We start from the raw sequence: 23,126 nt of genomic DNA on the forward strand, positions 1-23,126 counted from the left end.
CTGCACTAGGCAGATTCATATAGAGCTTAGTATTGCATACAAAGACTCACACACTGATCTCCATTATCCACCCTCTCTGTGCAGACGCCACCAGCCAGCCAGCAGAGGTTGTAATTGCAGCAGTAACGAGGAATCCCCTTCAGCATTCGCACCCATGGATAAGACAATCGTTGTCTGTATAGGCCAAGGCCTGTCGGTAGCCAAACTAAGACTTAAACTTGCAGGTTCAAGATGTCAGCACTGATGTGTTAGCATGTTTACCACTGTGCCAGCCTAGCGCCATATGCATTCTTATTTTCAGTAGCACAAAATTTGTGCCAAAAATGAAGCAGTCTGTGAATTAACTTATGTTCAAAGTTTCTACTTTGAAGGCCTATGTACGTGACAGCTCTATTTTACCCTCTTATAAACATTTAAAAATATCAGTTTTGCCGTTTGTTCTAAATATTTAACAAAAGTCAACACAGTGACATCCTGAAGCATTATTGATAGCTTTGTTGTCTCATTTACAATAGAAAATAATTAGTGATGACTGCTGGCTGTATGAATGGACATCATTATTGTGTAATAGACGCTGCATTCCTTCTAACAAAGAAAAAAACAAAGAGGAAAAAATATGTAAAGAATGGGCAAAGAAAACAGCAAGATGCTTTCAGACAAGTGTACAAGTAATATCCTACCCTGCATTGCGGCAAAAATGCTGTGCACACCCAGAAATGTTGATTTTGATGAGATGGCAAAAGGAAAGGCTATAAGTGGAGCAAAACATAGACATCAGTCTACAGAGAGATAGGAAACTGGCATGAAGAGGTCCTGTGACCATTTCACTAGGTGTATATATGTAATGATGTAACCACTACAGTAAAGAAACTCTGGTGACTTCTGATTGTGATGGTTGTGATGTAAGGCATCATTTTGCAGACATGGTGTGGGGGGGAAAAAAGTCGAACAATCAAAACACCACTTCTTTTGTCATGTCTGAATAATGTAGCTACAGTAACTTGTGTAATACATTAAAGTAAGGCCTGACCACTAGAGCTTCAGGTTGAACTAGTTTAAGCCTAACTTGGCCCAGCCCAGCAACAGATACCCTGCAATACAAGAATTGGTCCACAGTGCATAAGAGGCCTTTGTGGTTCAATATAATGGAAACATGCCATGTATGGCAATGCATGGATAGTTCAGCATCTCTTTAATCCAAATAACTGCTGTCACTTAATATGAGGCGATATAAAGACAAGAGGACAAGGAAAGTTACAAAAAAGAACAGAACAAGACCAAGCTGTAAAAAAAGAAATCAATTTTAACTCCTTATGCAAGGAAAGGCAGATTTATTTCTAATCAAACTCAGGCATTTCAAGCTGCTAAACGAAATAAATAAAATGTTAAATACACATAAAAAGTATTAAGAGCTAAAATGACATTTGAATAAAACGAAAATAAAAAAAATGAAATAAACCCATTGAGGGCACTTAAATTGCTTCAAATATAATAGTAGGCTTAACCAAATAAAAGCTTTTCTTGGTATTAAAGGGTACAATGCATAAAGTGGCAACAGATAAATGACATCAGCATATTTATCCTTTATCCTCTGTACGTAGTAGTGCTCACCATTAGCAACATGTTTTTACCAAACTGTTGGAACACTGGCTCAGCTAGGTTATATTTTACAGCATACATCCTTGTCCACAGTTCAGGGTGAGAGAACTGTTTAAGGACACATCAGGCCTTTGTCAGGCTCATTTCATCCTTTTTGTTAAAACTTTGTAACAGCCTTAGCCTGAATTTATCCTGTGGGTGTAAACTACCCATGTAATGAAATGTGAGCTATATTAGTCTCAAAGAACTACAGATTTTTGCTTGTGCTATAGAATCGCCAATTATGGCAAGCCTCTACAAATCACACAAAAAGACAACAACTAGATGACAAGGTCCAGGTTAAGAATGTCAATGACAGACGGAAACTGACAAGTTCCTCTTTTTATTATCACAAGACTTTAGTCAGACAATGCAAAAGCCTTTGAGATAAAAGCAGTTGCTAGCTAACCTGCTATTAGTTGCAAGAGCCATGTTTAGTGGTAAAATGACTAAATTCTCTGACATTTCTGCATGACGTGCAAACAAACATTAGTATCTTGTCACAAAAGTGTGCGTGTGATTAAATACAAGCAAAGCAGGACAAAGTTCAAATGCAAATTATACTTGAATTGCAAACAAGCCATTTCACCTAATGGAATGGAATAATTTCACTCCACAAACCTGTTAACCCTAAAAGCACCAGTCAGTTGGAGACCAAAATGGCAGACTGTGGTTACCGAAACATAATACAGGCTTTCAGTGAAACCACTTTTTCAGTAAAACACAGGTTCTACATTGTTTTATCATAACACCAAGAATAATCTGTTTACATGTTAAGGAATTATTAACATTTATTCCCCAGTTTTCTCCAAATGTAGTCATGTCCAATTCCCATGACTGTAATACCTCCCATGATAGCATCACTACTGCCATGAGCAAGGAGAGCCACAGACCATCATGCACTCCATCCAATATGCATAGTTGCCAACCACTTTTTACCTGCCATAGGTACAACCTTGCAAGATTCAAGATTCAAGCGTTTTATTGTCATGTGCACAGAAGAACCAGCAGTTACACTGTACAATGACATTCTTACTTTGTTTATCCTCCAATCATCAATAAGTATTACATAAAACAAAATTAAACTAACAGAATAAAAACTTAGTATAAAAACTTTTTAAAAATATATAAATTTAAACTATAAAAAAAACTTTTTATATATAAAGGAATAAAAAATTATGCAGTGTTTGAGAATATAGCAGCAGTTATTTTAAGGTGCAAAAGAGAGCTTGCACCTTAAAACTCTTTTTTACAGCTTGCAGAAAGCCATAGCGCAAAGTCATGCTACGCTGCTTTTTGATTTACCCACCTAGGTCAATGCCACTCCCTCAGGCATGGCCAACTGTGTTAATAGCAGACTCAAGATCTCAGCGTTGGTATCGGAATTGTAATCATTTCTGAACATTTGGAACATCACTATTTTTAAGCTAGTGTCATGGAGCCAAGAAAAAAAAAATATTTTATCATTGTAACCACTGATAACAACTGATACCTTGACAATGAGATCCCTTTGATATTTTGTGAGCTCTTTGTGAACTATTTTGTTGTAAAATGAAACTAAGTAAATGTCAGGAAAATCCTACTAGAAGAGCTAAACTTTATGTATATGGGGTTAATCAGTGTCACTTTAATTGATGGCAGCCACACAGTCACATAGCCAATTATAAGAGGGTGTGTACACTTATGCAGCCTGGTGGGAAGAGCTCTGGGCTATCAGTCAAAAGGGTTGTGGGTTTAAATCATGGCTTGAGCAAGGCCCCTAACCCTCCAGAAACTGCATTATAATAGTAATTTATCACAATGTCATTATTACCCAGCTTACTATATGGCATAATCAAACAAAACTGCAGGAAGTCAAAAACACATAGCTCTAGGGCTTATTTGCTAGCAAATCTGTCAACATTTTGCTCTGAACAAGATCTGTTCCTCCAGCTGCTAAACCCTGGCAGTGAAAACAGGGGTGTAACATTTTGGCATTTAGTAAGATAGTATGTGGTTTTAGTCAGTGCCATCGACTACACAGCCATAGACTAAAGAGCACTAGTCATGTCTATGTTTCAAACAGATTGAAGAGGAAAGTTTGAGCTGAATAAGCAGAATTCTTTACAGTCCATTCAATAAACTCATGAGTACAGACAATCCTTCTGGGGTGGGTGACTCAAATCCACATTAATGTAAATGTATGTAAATAATTTATTACATTTATTTTATACAGGGTGGCAGGGTCAGACATCCCTGGTCTCAAACACTGCAAAAGACTTACAGAATCTGATAAAAGCTGGGACAAATGTGTCGGTAGCAACCATAAGATCACTTAATAACCAAGGATGTCAAGATCGGGTTCCAAAAGTGGCATGTGTTGTGATCAAGAAACACAGGAAAGGTCAACTGGAATACGGATTTAAAGAAAGCAGTTGCAGCATGGAAGCCATCAAACCTCAATGAGCTGAAAGCTTTTGTGGAAGAGGAATGAGCAAAAATTACACATGAAAGTTAGAAGCTGGGCAGCACTTGCTGAAATTGATTATTAGCGGTTATCAAGGCAAAACTAGCACCACAGAAGATCATTCACACTATAAAGATTGTGGGTTCAAACACCAACTTTGCTGTAAGCCATCTGTAGCCAGGAGGCAGGAGCTGTTGGGCCCATCTCTCTGATGGTAAAAACAGGAATGCCATCTCCTCTATTCAATCATGTAGCATAATTTAATCTCTGGTATCTGTAAATTTGTGTACATGCAAGTGCAGCTAATGAGTCTTACTAATGCATTAATATATCCAATGACATGGATCAGGAAAATTAGAAGGAAAAAAAGTCAAATATTTCAGACATTCTTTGCTTTGTGGTGGAAAAGTGGGAGTTAAATATCCATGTCTGTTCGCAATACACAGCAATGCTGCTACAAGTACAAACCAATTCCCTTGCTTTTAAGTCAAATGTTCAGAAATTGCTTTAATTGCAATGATGTAAAGTTTTAGAACAAGCAGAATTGTCATAGGGGAAAAATTGACTGTTAATCATTGAAATGGCTCTAATATGCTTTGGGGTTTTGAGGGTGGTGTTTAGTTAGGAATGAGGAGCATGTATCTATAAAATCACTTTACACTGCCATGCTTTTTTTTAAATCTCTCATACACATTGTATAATGCAGTTCTTTTTCATGTTCTCACAAGCAGTCTGGGTTAAACACGTTGGCATGTCAAAGTGCCTTTTGGCTACCTCATGTTACAGCTTGTTCTGATAATAAAGACAGAACAGTATAGTTGTGCATGTATGGGGTGGATTTTGGCCAGATGAGCCACTTACAGACCATTAGAGCTGCGCTGACAACAGATTTGCTCCCTACACGTAATGTACTAGTGTTAAGCCACAAGCTGCAAATTTGTAGCCTGTGTATTTTTTAAAGACGGTCGTTTGATTAATAGTAATTACTGCTTACTATATAAAACACGTTATACACCATTAGCAGTGTGTTTAAAAATGTAATATGGAACAAGCTTTGGTGAGATTAAACACTGATGTCTGATGCAAATTCGCCTTTCTTTATCCTTAAGTCAGCATTGTTATTTATCCCAAGTGTGTTGGATAAGGTTAACATCAGATTCATAAAATCTGGCTATGTTTTTTAAAAGCAAAGCTAAAATGCACTGTGTGTATATTGCTATCCTAAATCAAAATGTTATTTTATACAAGCGCGCCCAGGTGGCGATATTCCGCTTGCACACCAGCACTGAGTTTCTGAACTCCCCGGTTCGAATCTCGGTGTTGCCACCGGTCGGCTGGGTGCCATCTAGCGGGCATAATTGGCAGTGCTTGCAGCAGATACCAATTGGCTACCGTATCTGCAGGGTGGGGGCCGGACTATATGTGGGTGGGTGGGTGGGTGGGTCTTCATACGCTGTGTAAGGACACTGATAGGCGGAAGAGGAGGGCTGTGCACATGTCGAAAGAGGCATGTACAGCAACATGCTCTCCTTGGATGCAATCTGGCATCTAAACAATCTGGCATAAAAACAGTCAAAAATCATTATTTTTATGTGCAGTTGACACTACACATTTAGGCTGACAGAACTTCTAACTAGAATAAGAAGAGGGTCTACATACTTGCTATTATGGTTTGTGTTATTTTTGTGTTTTTCTAAATAAATAAATAAATCAACATCACACTGATTTGCTTTAGATCGCAACCATACATTTTAGGGTAATTGCCTATGTATGAAACTTGCATCTGTTGGATTTGTTTCCTATCCATCTCATAAGCGAGTTTGGAATGTACATAGCCAAAAAGTAGCAGCTGTCAGAGACAAATGTGGCTAGCACCATATCAGCTTAAACAACTGTTAGCAAAAAAAATGTTGGCAGTCGCACTTGTGAGAAACCTTGAAGCGAGATTATATCACTGGATTTTGAAACAGAGCATTAATCTGTAATGCTGTAAGAATGAGGAAAAATACAAACACACAAAAGGGTTTGGTGGCTCTAATGATCTGAAATCTGCATGCTCCATCTGTGCTCATAAAACTACATGACATTACATACAATATAAACTTTATACTTTGTATGAACAGGATTAATTTTACACACAGTCTGCTAACACAAAACATTATGAACTTAATATAATACACACATAGTGACAATTATTGTGATTAACTTATGTAGCTGTAGATTGGTGAAATACTGGTCAAACAACAATCCAGCAACACTGGTACACATTCATTATCATGTGTGTGTATTCCAACCACAAACTCCAAATACATTTGCATGGGTGTGTTGAGGTGACAAGAATCTTTTAAATGGACAGCTTGTGTTTAAAACAGTAAAACGCAGTGTTGCAACTGGCATCAGGCAACATACAAAATCTATTAAGATATGTCCTAATTTACATTCTAACATTCTAATGATGTCACAACAACATTAAATTGTGTAATTCGTAGCTGATGTGAAGCTGGTACATTATGAAATTCCAATGACGTCACAATATTAAACTAAAGATATTTAATAGCTGATTGGTTATTGCTTGATTAATGCTGTCAGTGAAAAATGTCATTTAATTTCCAAAACTGATGCTTAGTTCCAGTTGAATTGCAGCTACAGTCTGTACTGAAAAAGAACGCTACAATCAACTGGTAGTGAACAAGTATGACAGCTTTGTGCACAGCTGCATTTGGAGTTTCCAACAGTAACTTTTTTTTATTCAAGTGTAATTTAAAAATATGTATCAAAAAGTACAAAAGTTGTGTGTGACTGCATGTATATTGTTTTATATTTAAGTAAAATGTTGCAATTTTGCATCATGAACCAGTATTAGGATGGAGCTGATCATTAGATCTACACTAACATTATTAGAAAACGCTTTTATTTACCAAATGCATTGTTCAATAATTGGTACTATATTACTTAACGCTTGTCATGAACTGTTTGCTACTGACTGTTTGAAAATCTACATTCTGAAAGTTAAACTGTTTCTGCTCACAATGATTATGTTCCTCATACTGTTCTACATTTATTTTTAAAAGTAATAAAGCACATAGACTTGCTGATATAAAACTCTGTGATGCGTTTTATATATTTAAGAGATGCTTTTTGCTTGTAGGTTATCGATGAATTACAGTCTGTTATCAGTTCAAAGAAACTGGCAAAATTTGCATCCCTATGGTCCATCTAGCAGACGCCCACTGAATGCTAATTTGTTGTTTACCCAATGAATACGACATGAGTGTTCACACATCACATGCAGATAGTAATAGTGTTTAGGAGGTCATCCATAGTATAAAAACAATAGCTCAGGTTTAGGATGTGTGATGCCAACAGTGTATGCATAGAGATTTTAACACAGTGCCCACAAAAGTGTTTTAGAATTGATATGTAGCATAAACTTTCATCCACTGAAAAACACCCCACAGCATACAAAAAAAAAAAAACACAGCCTTTGCTAAGCTAAAGCATGCAAATGGGCCTCCATTAGTCGGAACTGTGTCGTTGTGCAGCCATGAAGCTAGAATAGAACCATGTAGCCATGGTGACAACTTAGACTGACAGTTTGGCTCTAAAGCCTAAACCTCCACACAAGAAAGCAAGAATGGCTGGATGATGCCAACCCAAGAGGCTGATGGAACTAAAAACTCACTCAATACAAATGCTGGACCGGTCAGAGTAGGAGGACTACCAAATGTTAATGTCAACAGACCCAACGATCCCAAAAACTGGGGGAAAGAGAAAGTTAGAGTGTGTTGACCTTAGTCAAAACTACATTTAAAAGTAAACAACTTCTGGGCAAAGATATCTAAGCAAACAAAGCTTTTGAGGAGCTGTACAGCATGATAAAAGAGGACAAAAAACAAAACAGCAAATTATTTATAACAATTATCCAAAGGAACTTTGTATTATCATGTCATCCAGCCTAAAAAGTGCACTCCTTGTTTTAATTTATACATACCCTTTACTGTTCATGCTATAAGAATCCACAATGTTTATACTCATATACATAATTGTATGGAGTGTTTTAGCCACATTCATTGTTAACAAGTGTAAAGATATATCACATTTAAATAAAAAGAAATGCTTCTATTCTTCCTGTTCCGGTATGACTATGCACCTTTGCAATGCATTTACATTCATGGCATTTAACAGACTCTTTTATCCTAAGCAGCTTACAATTGTAATATTATACAATGCAAGCAATTTAGGGTAAATGACTTTGCTCAGGAGCCCAGAAGTGGCAACTTGATAGTGGTGGGGCTTGAACCAGCAACCTTTCTATCACTAGTCTGTGACCATAACCCCTGAGCTACCACTACACCACTAGACACTTTTGGGCTGAATGGGAACACTAGTTGCAAGCTAGGCCTTCTCTTCCAACATCAGTAACTGCCCACACAAATGCTGTTTTTATAAGATGGGTACAAATTCCCAAAGACATACTCCAACACACAAAGAACATAGGCTATTATTGCCACAAAAGGTAACAACATAAAAATGCCCATGGTTTTGGAATAGGATATTTACCCAGCTTATGGTCTTACATGGTATGGTCTTCACATACTTTTAAATTGTAAATACTAAGCTTTGAGGGTTTTTTGTCTGACATTTACAAAATTACAAAATAAAGTGTAAACACATTTTGATATCCAGTCAGATCACATAATAAATAACAATACATTAATGTGATTACATCCCAACTGTTTTCCAATGAAATGTATACAATTACTTGCTAAGTATAACTATGTAGCTTAGTGATCCTATATCATATTATAAAGTAACTTGGTCCTTGCCCTACCTGTTGTTACTTTGAGCTGGAGCCACAGGCGTGTGATGTCCTGGCATAGCAGGGACACACGGTTGAGCGCCATCCTGCCCTCAGTGCACACTCCGGGGCTTACTCTCCCCTTAGGTGCCCCTATCTGTGGAGCTCTCGAAGTCCGACATGTGCAGCAATACACCAGTGAAGACAGATGATCAGTCTGTGCTCTACACACAGCCCCACGTCATCTCACTCAAACACACATGTGGACAGACTAACCCTAGAGGCTTCAGGTTACACCGCTCACTGCTCAGAAACATACAGGTAGAGGGGGCAGGACAGAGGACGAAGAATACCTAAAGGCAGCAGTGAAAGCAGTCAGGTGCAATCACATGAGAATTAGCACTAAGCTTTTAATGAATAAATGCTCTTAACTGTCTCACACGTAAGCCCACACACACACCCCAACCCAAGTTGCACACAGTAATTCTCCTCTGATAGATGTAAACAGGGAACAGAGTGGGAGACACTCACACATGCACACACAGGGAGCAGGAGGGGAGGTGGAGCAAGTAGTCAAATCCTGTAACATGTCAATCTCCTCCCTCCAACCTAAGCAGCCAATTAACACACAGGTCAGGTCTGAAGGCGTAGAAGAAAGACGCCATCTACAGTAGAGGCACCTCTAACACAACCTCAAGAGATACAGTAGAATATGATGCTTTGAGCTTTTTCTGCTTCAAACAAACGTGACCCAAGTTAGGTGTTGGTAAGTGTGTTACAGGTAAGTTGTACTGCAGAGCAATAGGCCCCCCAGTACAAAAGTATGATTGACTAATTTAAAAAAAAAGCATAAAATATTTTAAGCTCTATGTAAGAATACACTGCTAACTACTTTGAATAAGCGGCCAACGACTTTACACTTGTCCATGGAGACGTGTTCTAGCCATCCTATGGCCTTCCTTAGGAAGCAAGGGAGTTGGGCAAGCAGAAGGGATTATCAAAATGCATTGGGAAATTATTTGTTTATTAGGATTTTAACTTCATGTTTTACCATTTGGTTACATTCATGACAGAAACTGTAGTACACAAGATTCATCAGTTCACAAGTTTTAATGTCAAACACAACTGTTATTCACCTCACTTGCATGATTTTAGACTATGGGAGGAAACCGGAGCTCTCGGAGGAAACCCACGCAGACACGGGGAGAACGTGCAAACTCCACACAGAAAGGATCTGGACCGCCCCACCTGGGGATCGAACCCAGTACCTTCTTGCTGTGAGGCGACAGTGCTACCCACCAAGCCACCATGCCGCCCCATTGAGAAATTGTATATAACCAAATTGGGATAAAAAGGACAGGCATAGTCCCATCTGGCACAGTGTAATGTGGCTTAATCTGATGAGTTTGAGACTGGAGTATGCACTTGATCGTGCCACAAGTTCCATTTCTAAGAGGAAAATTTATACAGAATTATTTATACAGAAAAGTTTTAGATATGACTAAATTAATATTTTAAAGAAGAAAAAAAAAAAAAAACCAACAGCAAATTGTGGCTGCTTCTTGTTAAGTAGGCCTAGCCAAACTGAGGTAAGGGCCTGAAAACAAACTAAACTTACTAAATTATTTACATTGGTCATTGGGAGTTTGTTTGCCAGCAAGCTAAGGAAGTAAATTAATGCATTTGGGATGTGGATATAGAACTTGGAAGTGCCAGGTATAGAACAGATTGTTTATTAGCTTGGACACCCTCAAAGGCATCAGTGAAGTGTTTTATTAAACAACAAAAAGAAGCAAAACTGACAGACGAGTCACTGAAAACACCAAGAAGCATGTGTCCAGTGAAACATGTTACTTTTAAGCCAAAGTGACACTACATCACGAGGAATACCTATTGTTTGTTACTATGTTTTATTAAAAACCTAAATAAACAATACAACCTGTACTATTATTTTATTTACTATTTTCCTAATTCACATTTAATAAATAGATATAAAAAAAAAGCATCAGATTGCTAATAATACCAAACATCCAATGCATCCACAGCAAATGCCCAAAAACTGCTAGTTGTCAGAGTAGGGTATATGTAAGCATATTTTATTTGCTGGGGGCACTTGAATGACACTCCTGAAGCTTTTACACAGACGAACACAATAAAAGTGTCCAGAAAAGAGGCACTCTTATAGTCTGGCATTCCACTACACCACTGTGAATGGGCACACAAGTCTGTATTGAGAGCCTGGGAAAGACACACACATGCAGGACCACCTATCCGTGCCTGAAGGCTGGGTGGTTAGACAGAACTATACACAATTTACCCACTTTATGTCCTCCTTTGATACTTAAAACCAAAAGAAAAAGAAAGAGAGAGAGAAAGAGAGAGAGATAAAAGAGAGAGAGAGAGAAAGAGCAAGTGTGAGAGACAGGGATGAATAGGCAGATAGATGAAGAAAACATTGCACTTCATGTTAAAGCACTTTTTCTTGACTTAAAATATACCACACAGACATGGCAAATTAGAGTTAATAACATTCTTGTTGCTGTCACTACACCCACCCCCAATCACAGGGGCTAAAGACTGTCACGGTCAAGGTTTTGACTGGTGTCAATTCATTACATGCACATAAGACGTGAGCCCTATGAAATGTAACCTACCATAGTAAGAAGCACAGCTCAAACCATCAAAAACAGATTTTTGAAGATCAGTATTATTTTTCCACTTTCACTAGAACTGTGACTATAAATCTAGGCAGTTGACATGAATCATCAAGGCAGAGAAAGTGTTTCTACAGCTCTAAAGTCTATTGCTATTCTACAAAAGCTGTACAATCTAAAGAAAAGCATAGCAAAAATAAATACATAATACATACATGGTCTGTATGCCTGGGTATTATGAATCTTTTTGAACCGTCAGTGAAAAGCCATACTGTGGTAACACAAAACACAAGACACAGGTCTGGTACATACAACAAGTGGAAACCCCCGTCTGTCTTTTCTTTAGATGTACTTCCACAATACACCTAAACTACTCTTTACCAAAACCCAGACACAGACAGATATTCAATACCTCAGCTGATTTAAGAGAAGTTGAAGTCAACTAAAAGAAGTCCCACACAATAGCCTTCCTCTCCCATATCAATAATCCTATCTGAGCAAACATGTGTAAGTTCCTCCAGGGCACCGTGTATAGTGTATCGGTGAGAAATGTATTTACCAGGAAACCAGAGAGCTGTGAGAGTTTTAAAGACCACTCATGCACTGTTTAAATAATTAATGGCACGCTATGGGCATTTTTAAATCATTCCAATGCCAGGGTCTATATTAACGATATAAACATAGTAAAATTACATTAACTTAAAACAGAAGAAATTAGATGCAAATGCAGAACTGTGTGTATGTAGACATTGTTATACAGTATATTGTCTTCTTTTAAGTATCGAAATAAACATCAAATTAATTCACACTCACTTTTTTTATTAAATTAAATGGCTCTGAGTGTAACAGTACTTGCCCTCCTGGGTATTTAATCTACCAATTAAGCATATCTTATTAATAACTGGGTTCAATTCAAATACACACACCCACATCTGATACTGACAAGCCTGTTAATCCACAGAAATTCTGGAACACTGGTGTTCCACAATATATTTGCCCCTAAAATCGAATAAAGGAAGGTTGATGTGAATTGAGATCTCTGTTAATTGCTGTTACAAGCACCAGGTATTTGTCTTGAAAACCACTGGGCTTTATAATATTATTGGGTTTTCCTAAACTATTACACAATATATTATTTATTTATTCCAGACTAATAAAATGGTTAATTTTTGTGGCGTATGAAAGAAGCAAAAATGCTGAATGCTGTTTTATCTCAGATACATGACTATTTTGCAAAAGAGGAAATGGTAATTCATAATCTGCTGTTTCCTGCTTAGACTGGAGTACCTAGCTTCTCAGTGCATGCTTGCTTATTTGTTCTGCTCTGGGCTCAATTCCCCACATGAAGTCTTATCTATTTCCCTAGAAAAGCAAAAACGTTTAAAATGCTCTTAGTTGAGGGTAACTAACTGGTGACCATGTTTGCTGCCAAAGAATCACAGGGCTGCAATATTTTTAGTACCACTACACCAGCAGCTTATCAAATTATGTCCTCATCTGAGTTTAAAAAGCCCCAAGACTGATTTTAGCTCCAAAGGTTTTGGATATTAGGTCAAAAAAGGATTGGATTGGCAGTATGATATTTTCTGACTTTTTTAAAGTTTGGTGATGTACATGTTTAAATAATGATATCAAATTGCTGACAAATGAAAAAGATGACGGTTGAAATTCTAATTAAGAGCAGAGATGCGGATCACTCTATCTCGGTCTTATTCTGTGTTTGTGTGTTCGTAAGAGAGAGGCAGAGAGAGAGAGAGAGAGAGAGAGAGGGTTTTGTGCTAAAAATATGACTCAGCAATTATGCCTAAATCTTTATCTTAACGTCAGCAGCATTACCCCTCGGAGGAGTGCGCATCAACTGGAACAGAGAAACTACTACACATTATAATACTTAAACAGTTTTGATTTCTGACTTCTCAGAAAGGCAAAAACAGTAAGTACAGTATATGACTGTTCTTTATGCTGATAGGGCATTGCTACAATACTTTTACATTTCCGTTACACTAGCACAAGCTCTCCAGCCTGTGAAATGGTAATACAAATAAATGTACATCAGTCCAGCTGACCAACAGACCACAAGAACAATAAGATCAAGTATTTATTTATTGATAAAGAAACGACACGTATCAAAGCAAATGCCAGACAGAGAACAAAATCGACATCTACATATACACAAACCCTTTTTTTAGCTTGTCATTTTGCCTGCTTAGCTTAACCACCTGCGCAACCCCTGCTGTAGCGGCAGGAAAACCATGAGACACCAAAACAGGACACAGTCTATTGTAGGTGACAACATGTCTCAAAATACGTAGTGAAAAACCTATAAAACCAAAAGCATCAGCCATATTATTTATTAGCATTAATAAATCATTTTAAAAATCGGGACAAATACCAAGGTTGGGAAGAAAATTCAAACTGTCAACTTGTGCTGTAAAAAAGGTTGATGCTCAGATGTAACCCAGGAAATAACCCAAATCAGGTTTTTCATGCACAGTCAAGCAAGCTTTAAATCACCATGAGCTTATAAACTTTTTTTTTTTTTTCCTTTTCTCCAACTTGCTTGGTCAGAAGTTTCTGCTGATTAGTGTCAGTTCTGTTTCAGTGCAGGTAGTTCTTCTTTACTGCAGAAGGGTTACCAGTAGTGCTTATTTTCTCCTGCAAATTTTAGTGTGTTGGTATTGTGGTCGGCCTGTTGATCTGTTGCTGCATTTACATTTGAGATCAAATGTAAATACTGTACATTACATTAGAAAATAACTTTATGGTAACAAGCAGAAATAATTTAGGGTATTTCCATGTCATTGTTTTTTAATAAGTAATAACAATGAAAACCATCTATCCTCTCTTTGTGCACAACTTTGCCAAAGAGAGACAAAGCAGTCTCAGTCAGAAATGTTAAACACTACATAGCTCAATAATTATAAAATTGCTTTTAAAACAGCTTGCATGACAAAATTGGTAAGGAAACATTTTGCTACACTGATCACCTTCATATAGGATAAGATGTTAGTTGTGCAAATAATTTCACTTTCACACTTGTCATGGGAAACAATAGACAAATTATTGGATTATTAAACAGGAATTACCATCCAGGAACTACAGTAACACAAAGTAAACAATGTTAAGTTTCAATATCAAGCTAGATGGTTATACAAATAAAGCATTGCAATACTTCCATTTACATATCGTCAGGATGTTGGCTTAAAATCATACATACAAGTCTAGGATCAGCATGCATTTATTAAACTCCCAATATATCAGCTACAAGAATAAATAAGACGGATTAAAGACCAGTATCAAAAGTCAGTCTCAAGGGCAGGTGTGGAAGCTAAATTATAAGCAGCAATCAATAAGTGGCAGACCAAATACTGTATAATTTTGGTAAAACGAGACTGAATTAAGTCAATTAAATTTTTTTTAATGATTTTCTTGAGTTACCTGAACAGCAACAATAATCATTTTCAGTACAATTCTAAATGACTAGGAGTCATATTACATAAGAGTATCGATTAGAATCTAATTCAGAATAAAGACCTTTAGTAAATAATGTTTTCTAAATTTACTTTAACTACAAAATGAGAACTACAAAACATCCAAATTGTTTTGACACCAGTGATGAATAAATGTTTTTAACATCTCAGATTATACAAGTACTGATCACTTAATATAATTAAGACCTTGCAGTGTATAAAAAAAAAGCCTAAACTAAACAGGTTCTTTAAAGCATTTGTTTGAGCTAATCCTTAAATCTTGTTTAAGTGTGTGCACGTGCACAGTAGACTTTAGTAAAATTTTCTAACTTTACTAATAAGTTGTAAACTCAAATTGTTGTTTTTGAATAAAAATAACTTTCAATGTTGTGTAAACCAATCAGAATCTTTTTCTAAGTAGGATTTATTGCGTATTACACACTGCAGTCTTTACAATCAATTTCACAGTCACGTAAATGTAATCACTCGATTTTTACAAATGTAAACAATTGTAAAAATGTATTTAATAGAACAAAATACAGACATGCACACAGCTGACTCTGGATGATAGAATGAAGTATAATTATGTGTATAAATCTAACAATCCAGAATGTGTATAACAGTAGTAAGAACAGGATTTAGTGTTTCTAATTTCAGTAAAATAAGTGTTCAAAGTTAGAGTGCTAGGTAATGCCTAACACACACTATAAACCGAGGAAAGTATGTTTGACATCCAACTAGTGATGCCACCAATTAATGGTTGAGAGTTCCAAGTGTACACAGAATGAGTGAGTGCTGTCAGCACTTTATATACAAAAGGTGGAGCATGAAAGTCAGCATGAAACATGATAGCAAGAAGCAAAATAAAGAGTCAAACTGATAGGATCCATAAAATAATAAACTACACCAACAGCTTAGAACACAACATTTTCTTGCTACATTAGTCATTAACAACAACCACCAAAAATATGCACAAACTCCTAAAATTTGACAAACTGTTAAAACCTACCTGATCCAGACACCAGCAGCTTTCAAAAGGTTAAAACCAGAAACTGGCAAAACAACCACTCTGTATCCTTCCTGTAGTGCACAGCAAAGCTAAATTCAGCAGAAACAAATTTGTAACTGAACATTCAGCTAAATAAGTCACTAAGGAAGGAGAAAATTATGCTGAACAGAAACAAGAAGGGAAATGACCCAGAGAAGTCAGAATAAATACCATGATCTCACAGATCCAGCTCCACCCATCTTATTACAACACTTGAGTAAAGTAAAGCAGCAACAATGAAGGCACTTTAAAGATCCTTAAAACTGCCCGAGACTAGCATAGAATCAGGAGAAAGTGCTGATGCTATTGTTTGAGACATATTTTTGGCATTTAGTTGATACTTTTACCCAAAGTTTTGACCAAAGTATAAAGCAAGAGGGTTAAGGGCCTTGTTTAGAAGCTCAGTAGTGGCAGCTTAGTATTGGTGGGGCTTGAACCAGCAATCTTCCAATTACTAGACCAATACCTTATCCACTGAGCTACCGCTGATGTTATATCACACACACACACACACACACACACACACACACACACACACACACACACACACACACACACACACACACACACACAACTGATGCTCTTTAATAAATGTAGTAAAACCACACTGCACAACATTTTGTGGATTAAACCAACAGCTTGCGCACCCAGTAAAATGCCTTTATTTCACAAGTACAAATGCATATATGGGGTACACGGCCCTTTCCCATTGGACTTTATCAGTCTATTATACAGTTATGATTTAAAAATGTGTTGACCTGCCCAAACAAATTCTAATCCAGTTTAAGTACAACACAATCAAAGAGGCATTATTTAACTAAAGTGGTTCTGTTTTGTTATAGAAGATCCACACAGCAATGCAGCAAAGTGAATATATCCGTAAATAAGGTGTTATTGCATTCTGCCTGCTCCCCTGTGAGATGACGCATTATTTTTGCCCTCACTGGTAATTGGCAGCCTCAAGGACAGCACTAGCTTAGTGGAATCAGTTTCATTAGTCTACACCAGTTACAATGTTGGGTGATAAGTGATCACTAAAGGTGACTACCATGTCACACAGTAAACATCACAGAACATGTGTATTAACTGTTAGTGCATTAAAATCTCAAAAACATGTGGTAAATGTGTTTGTCTACAGGTCTGTTGGCCTTACTTGTGATTCATGTGACAGTCAAAGCACCATTCAGTGGTAAACAAGGACATTCAGATGATTCAAACAGGACAAAAACACCCATCACACCAAACACAAGCCTAAAATAAGAGGATGTTAAAAACTTCTCCATTTTAACCAGAAGGAACACCAAATATGACTGTGAAGCAGGACAGTCGAAAATAGTGAAACGATAAGACAATTCACAAACAAAATAGTGTTATTATTGAAATTTTATCAGTCTATTAAGAATGAAAGGATCTATCCAATCTAGATTTTTACACACTGGAATCAAAACTAGAATTAAAAACACAGTTTATATTTTAACAGCGTACATAAATTAAATCTGATTAAAAGATCTGATTAAATGTGAAACACAAACACATATTGCTTCTAAAACCATGAGCATGAATTTAAAGGTGGTCCTTCTTCATGATATAAAGCCTCCACTCCTCTGGGGGTGCTTGAAATGTAACAGGAACTTCTATTTAGCCAAAAGAGCACTGGTGATCAAGAATAAATACTGCTTGGTATAGACATTTTACTGGTACTGGTATTAGCTACCAACATAAATGGTAAGCTTGTGATACCATGTTTGACTCAGTACAAACTGATGCCTACACAAAAAAAACATAATCTAAACATTTCGCTTCAGCTAACTGACTGGATAGAAGTTTTTAAAACACAGCAGAAAAAAAGAAAATGCAAGACTAAAAAACATCAGACTCACAGTGCAGCAAGTCACAGGAAACTGTAAACCTGTAGAAGCTTTCCACTTCTTCTAGAGGGATCTTCACATACCCCCCTCCTTCAACCATGGGCTGCAGACACACCTCACAACACTCCAGCATCCCTCACACCTTCACCTGGTACCTCACTCATTCACTACCTGGTTCTTCTTGTATCCCTTTCATGTTCTGCTTCCCATTCATCTGTGACACTCTCTCTTTCTACCTTTACCCCCCATAGCGCTTACTCACTTTTATTCTTCCGGGCTTTTACTTAACTGTGGCCACACCCACTCATCCAGCAGAGCTGTGAGCACTGTGGACTGCAATACTGTGCTGGGTTTGAATCCACACCCACTAAACATACAGGTAAGATTACCAGTAGCAACAAGAAAACAGAGCAACAATTTGTATACAATTGGACATGCACATGAACCTTTATGCTTAAACAAACACAGACTAAGTCCGGGTTCCTTCGGTCTTTATTAAGTCTTATTGTAATTGTAAGCACTATTTTTTTTTTTTTAAACGGTGGCAGAAAAAAGCATTAACAGCCACCATAGCCTATTACTATTTGCTTAACTAGTAGCTATATAGTAATCTATGGTAATCTTGGCCATACAACAACAAGTCGGTAGTTCCTGGCTTGTCCTTGCTCATTGCTGGTAAGTACTCACCACGACTGCCTGTCAGCACCGCTTGCTTTTTCAGAGACAGAATAATATCTCTGATATTGAAGCATTATATCTGTCAATAACTATTTGGCCCTTATTAAAGTCACTCAGGTCTTTATGCTGATCATATCTGCAGCATTCAACATGTAAACTACAAGCAACTACCATCAAAATGTAATGTCTATCTGACTGTCACTAGCCCAATTGTTACAAAATATACCACACCAAACCAAATACCCTGTAAAACGGATCAGACACGATTAGTTTTTTTAAGAGTTTGATTACTTGTGCCTGTATAGTGAAGCTTTGACAATTTATTGTATAAAAAGCCAAGCCTTCATGTCACCAGCCCAAACTCTTTGCATTAATACTTCATTTTACTATTTTATTTTACCAATATTTTGTTATTTTACTAGTGCAGTATACAACTTATTTTTCACTTGTAGAAAGAAATCCTTTGTAGAAATTCTCATTTTGTAAGAAAAGGTCAGTGAATCTTGTAGTGCAATATCTTTAACTCTTGATTAAACACACAAATTACTACTATTTACTAATATGCATTGTACAACAATGAATATTTAAGAGAAACAGAACCAAAGATTATAGTAAGACAAGGCTGTCAACTGCCTACAGTGATTTATACACAGGAAAGGAAATTAGCGTAATTTGCATTATTTTAAACCATTCCAGTAGCTATTTAATAGAGCTTACAAGTTCAATATCAATTTAAAAGTGATCAACTCCATCAGATCACTGGCCAACTTTAAACGAATGAAAGGAGAACATGCACTGAAAATTAGCATGACAGTAAATGTAGTGCAATTTTAAAATCATACCTTTGCATAAAGTCTGGCAGTATCGGCACTGCTTTCTTTTAGGTTTGGAATAGAAACAAAAAGTACTCATCTTGCAGTATTCAGTCAGTCAAAAATGAACTAACTTGTGTGTCTCTCAGAACACAAATTTGTACTGAACGTGTAGTGCAAAGATTAACTACATGTGGGCTGTAGATTATTCTCACCGGTCACACTTTGACCTGAAGAAAGTCCATAAAATACAATGTCACTATCTACTCATATACAGTACGTTTCTGCATGTGAAAGGACGAACGAAGTTGCAGACAGAAATTTTCACCCCTCCCCCCAAATGGATTTAGATGTAAAGTCATTATGTGTTGAATGAGACAGCATTTTATTTTTTTTATACTGCCATGTCACAATCATTTAACCCCTACATAATATTACTGATCTTAAGGAATCAGTCCCTGAATATTCTGGAGTGGCTTTCTTACTCTCCACTCCAGTCTTAAATTTCACTATATTTTTATGATTTAGCATAGGACAGTCTTTAGTTCCCTACACACTCGCTCCCTGCACCCTGTAGTGCACTTAACATTCTTAAAGGGCCAGACAATATATTTGTAATTGCTATCCAGTATGTACCAGCATGCCTCTGAACGTTGAGGGAACGTTGGGGGGGGGGGACGTTGGGGGGGGGGGACGTTGAGGGAATGTTCGTGGGGGAACGTTGGGGGAACGTTCGTGGGGGAACGTTGGGGGAACGTTCGTGAGGGAACGTTGGGGGAACGTTGGGGGGACGTTCGTGGGGGAACGTTGGGGGGACGTTCGTGGGGGAACGTTGGGGGGACGTTCGTGGGCGAACGTTCGTGGGGAACGTTGGGGGAACGTTCGTGGGGGAACGTTCGTGGGGGAACGTTCGTGGGGGAACGTTCGTGGGGGAACGTTCGTGTGGAAACGTTGGGGGAACGTTCGTGAAGGACCGTTGAGGGAACGTTAGGGTAGATTGTTGGGAATGGTTGGGTGGATCGTTGAGAAAACGTTTGGGTTTTCAACTATTCACCCAACCATTCCCTCAACAATCCACCCAAACGTTCCCTCAACAATCCACCCAAACGTTCCCTCAACAATCCACCCAAACGTTCCCTCAACAATCCACCCAAACGTTCCCTCAACAATCCACCCAAACGTTCCCCTCAACAATCCACCCAAACGTTCCCTCAACAATCCACCCAAACGTTCCCTCAACAATTCACCCAAACGTTCCCTCAACAATCCACCCAACCATTCCCAACAATCTAGCCAAAAATTCCCTCAACTGTTGAGAAAACGTTTGGGTGGATTTTTGTGAAAACGTTTGGGTGGATTTTTGAAAAAACGTTTACATTACACGACAGGAGATACCTTAGAAACAACTTTCTTTTTCTTAGAATAGCTCTTTTTTTTTTTTTTTTTTTTAAGTAAAAATAGTTCTTGTGTGAAGCTTCCCCAGCATGAATTTTAATAAAAGTGCCTGTAAAAAATTTGGACCATGTAGATGTCTCAGAAGTGTCTTTTTGTTATTACCTTATGGGATAAAAAAAATATTGAGATATATATCGTATAGCGCTGTTCAGCGAAAAAAAATCGAGATATTATTTTTGATCCGTATCGCCCAGCCCTACTTTGTTGCACTCTAACAACTAACTGAATGTTAGGCTCCCTAATAGGTCCTTGTTTACACTCACATTTTTAGCTAAAACCATCTGTTAGATTCTCCAGACTAACCTTGTCAGAGTAAATTCATAGAATGAAAGAAGTGCTATTACACCGTTTTGCAACTTTACAACTTCAAACTTTCACATGCAACACGAACTACTACTTATTCAGACCACATATAAAAAAACTGTGCATTAACATTGGCAACATATTTTCAAATCGTTAAAATCCTTTACTTCTTCACAAAATTAGTGCATTAATAAATTGTTCAAAAACAGTGAATAAAATATTACTTCATAAATACTGGCTATCACTTTTATTTTTTGGACAGGTGAAAGAAAGTTAATGTCAAGAAATTATTGTCAGCATCCGAAGGCTTAACCGATTTATCCAATCCATTGTCAGGTTGGAGAAACACATCTGCTAAAAGCCATAAATGTCTAGATCATCCCCAAAATTTCACATTCAAAACTAAAGAAAGCAAAAGTAAAATAGCAAACATGTCCTGGCTGATTGACTACATGCAAGTAGAAACATTAAGCAACTAATTTTTGGCAGAACCAATCCTTAACACACATTTGCCTCACACAGCATTCACATTCCTCACCATTGCCCTCCGTCAATGAACTCCTGCGGCTGTAAGAGCTGAAGGTGGACCCCTGCAGCAGTGTGACCGACAGACTGTGCAGTAACTCTGTGAGCCTCGTCACGATCCGCTGTGGAGCCTCCTGACTCTCACGCAGTAGCTCCTGCAGAGACATCCGACTCTGTCCAGAACCACTCGAGTTAATAGTTAATAATCCAAGTGCAAGACAGACTGCTTAGATAGTTTAAGTAAAGCAGTCTTACTCTGCTCCTTCACTGAGACAGAAACTGAAATGATCAAGGTACTGCAGAAAAACCCATCCTTCCAACTGCTTGCTGAGCCAGTCCAGGTTCCCACGCTTTCTTTCTCTCTCTGCTACAACTACACATACATACTCAAACATGCACCACACACACCTTGCAGAGAAGACCAGACTTCAAGGCAGGAAGAGAGGAGTGGCTGATTTGCTGGTACTTTTAGCATGAATCCCCATCTGCTCGGATAATTACAGCAGCCGCAGCAGCCTCGCAGGCAGCAGGCACACACACTTACACATGCGCTAATCTGCAGTACTCTCATGCACCTCTTAGGGGACAAATGGTCAAAACAGTGACACAAGAACAGAGTTAATGTTCCACTAACAGACTTTCTGAAGCTAAAGTAGCCAATGAAAAATCTGCATTACACTTCACTTTACCCTAAAACCCCACTTCTGTCTACTAGCACTTTCCTAAATTAGTGCACTCACAAATGCCCAGCAATCTTAAAGCAGCACATTAAAGACACTAAAGAAAACTTTTCAGGTCAGAATTAGGTGACCTAAATGCATATGAACCAGAAAGAGGTAAGATAAGCCAGCTTAGCAGAGATTGCACCTGCATGCCTCTTTGAGCCTGATGTCAGTCCAAAGTTTATATAAAAAAGACTTACAGTTGTATGCAAATGTTTAAAAACCCTGGTTGAATGCAGTGGTTTTTAGTAAGAGACAAAACCAGGTTCTCAATGCTTACTGCATATCTGCTATATTTAAAATATTATGAAAAAAATAAATAAGTAAAAAAGTGGCATGTAAAAATTATGATTATGAATTCAGCACAAATAAAACTGTGCACTATAATTTGCTGAGAAAGAACATATTTATGCTTGTTCCCTGCAGAGGATGTGCTAACATTTAAATCAACAAACTCTGCTGTTTGATCAGGAGTGTTTGCACAAGACTGCATATGACAGCAGGTACTGTCACCCTGCTCTTACACCCAAAAGGTGGGAAATTATGAACTTATATGGAAATACGTTTTACATTTCCACCCAAAAGTCATATGATGCATATATTTGTACATATATACATTTTTATGAAAGAAATGTTGTTTAAATACCTGCTACATCCCCAAACCACCTACATTAAAGCTAATAAATAAATGAGACTCAAAGGGAAGCAG

General features: G+C 37.6%; 1 protein-coding gene across 4 annotated transcripts in view; it reads right to left on the reverse strand.

Annotated features, from left to right (window-relative positions):
* Positions 1-23,126, reverse strand: part of mcf2la (mcf.2 cell line derived transforming sequence-like a) — a 65,604-nt gene that overhangs the window by 39,440 nt on the left and 3,038 nt on the right. The window contains exon 1 of one of the 4 annotated variants that reach the window (XM_063009383.1): positions 22,104-22,225. The exons of 1 other annotated variant lie outside the window; for it this stretch is intronic. In XM_063009383.1, the coding sequence (XP_062865453.1) occupies positions 22,104-22,170 (67 nt within the window). In that variant the 5' untranslated portion in view covers positions 22,171-22,225. Of the gene's footprint in view, positions 1-21,708; positions 21,850-22,103; positions 22,226-23,126 lie in introns of those variants that run through there. 2 more of the 4 variants (XM_063009381.1, XM_063009384.1) reach the window with 2 other exon arrangements.

The sequence above is a fragment of the Trichomycterus rosablanca genome, chromosome 15 (assembly GCF_030014385.1).
Source record: "Trichomycterus rosablanca isolate fTriRos1 chromosome 15, fTriRos1.hap1, whole genome shotgun sequence".
Taxonomy (NCBI): domain Eukaryota; kingdom Metazoa; phylum Chordata; class Actinopteri; order Siluriformes; family Trichomycteridae; genus Trichomycterus; species Trichomycterus rosablanca.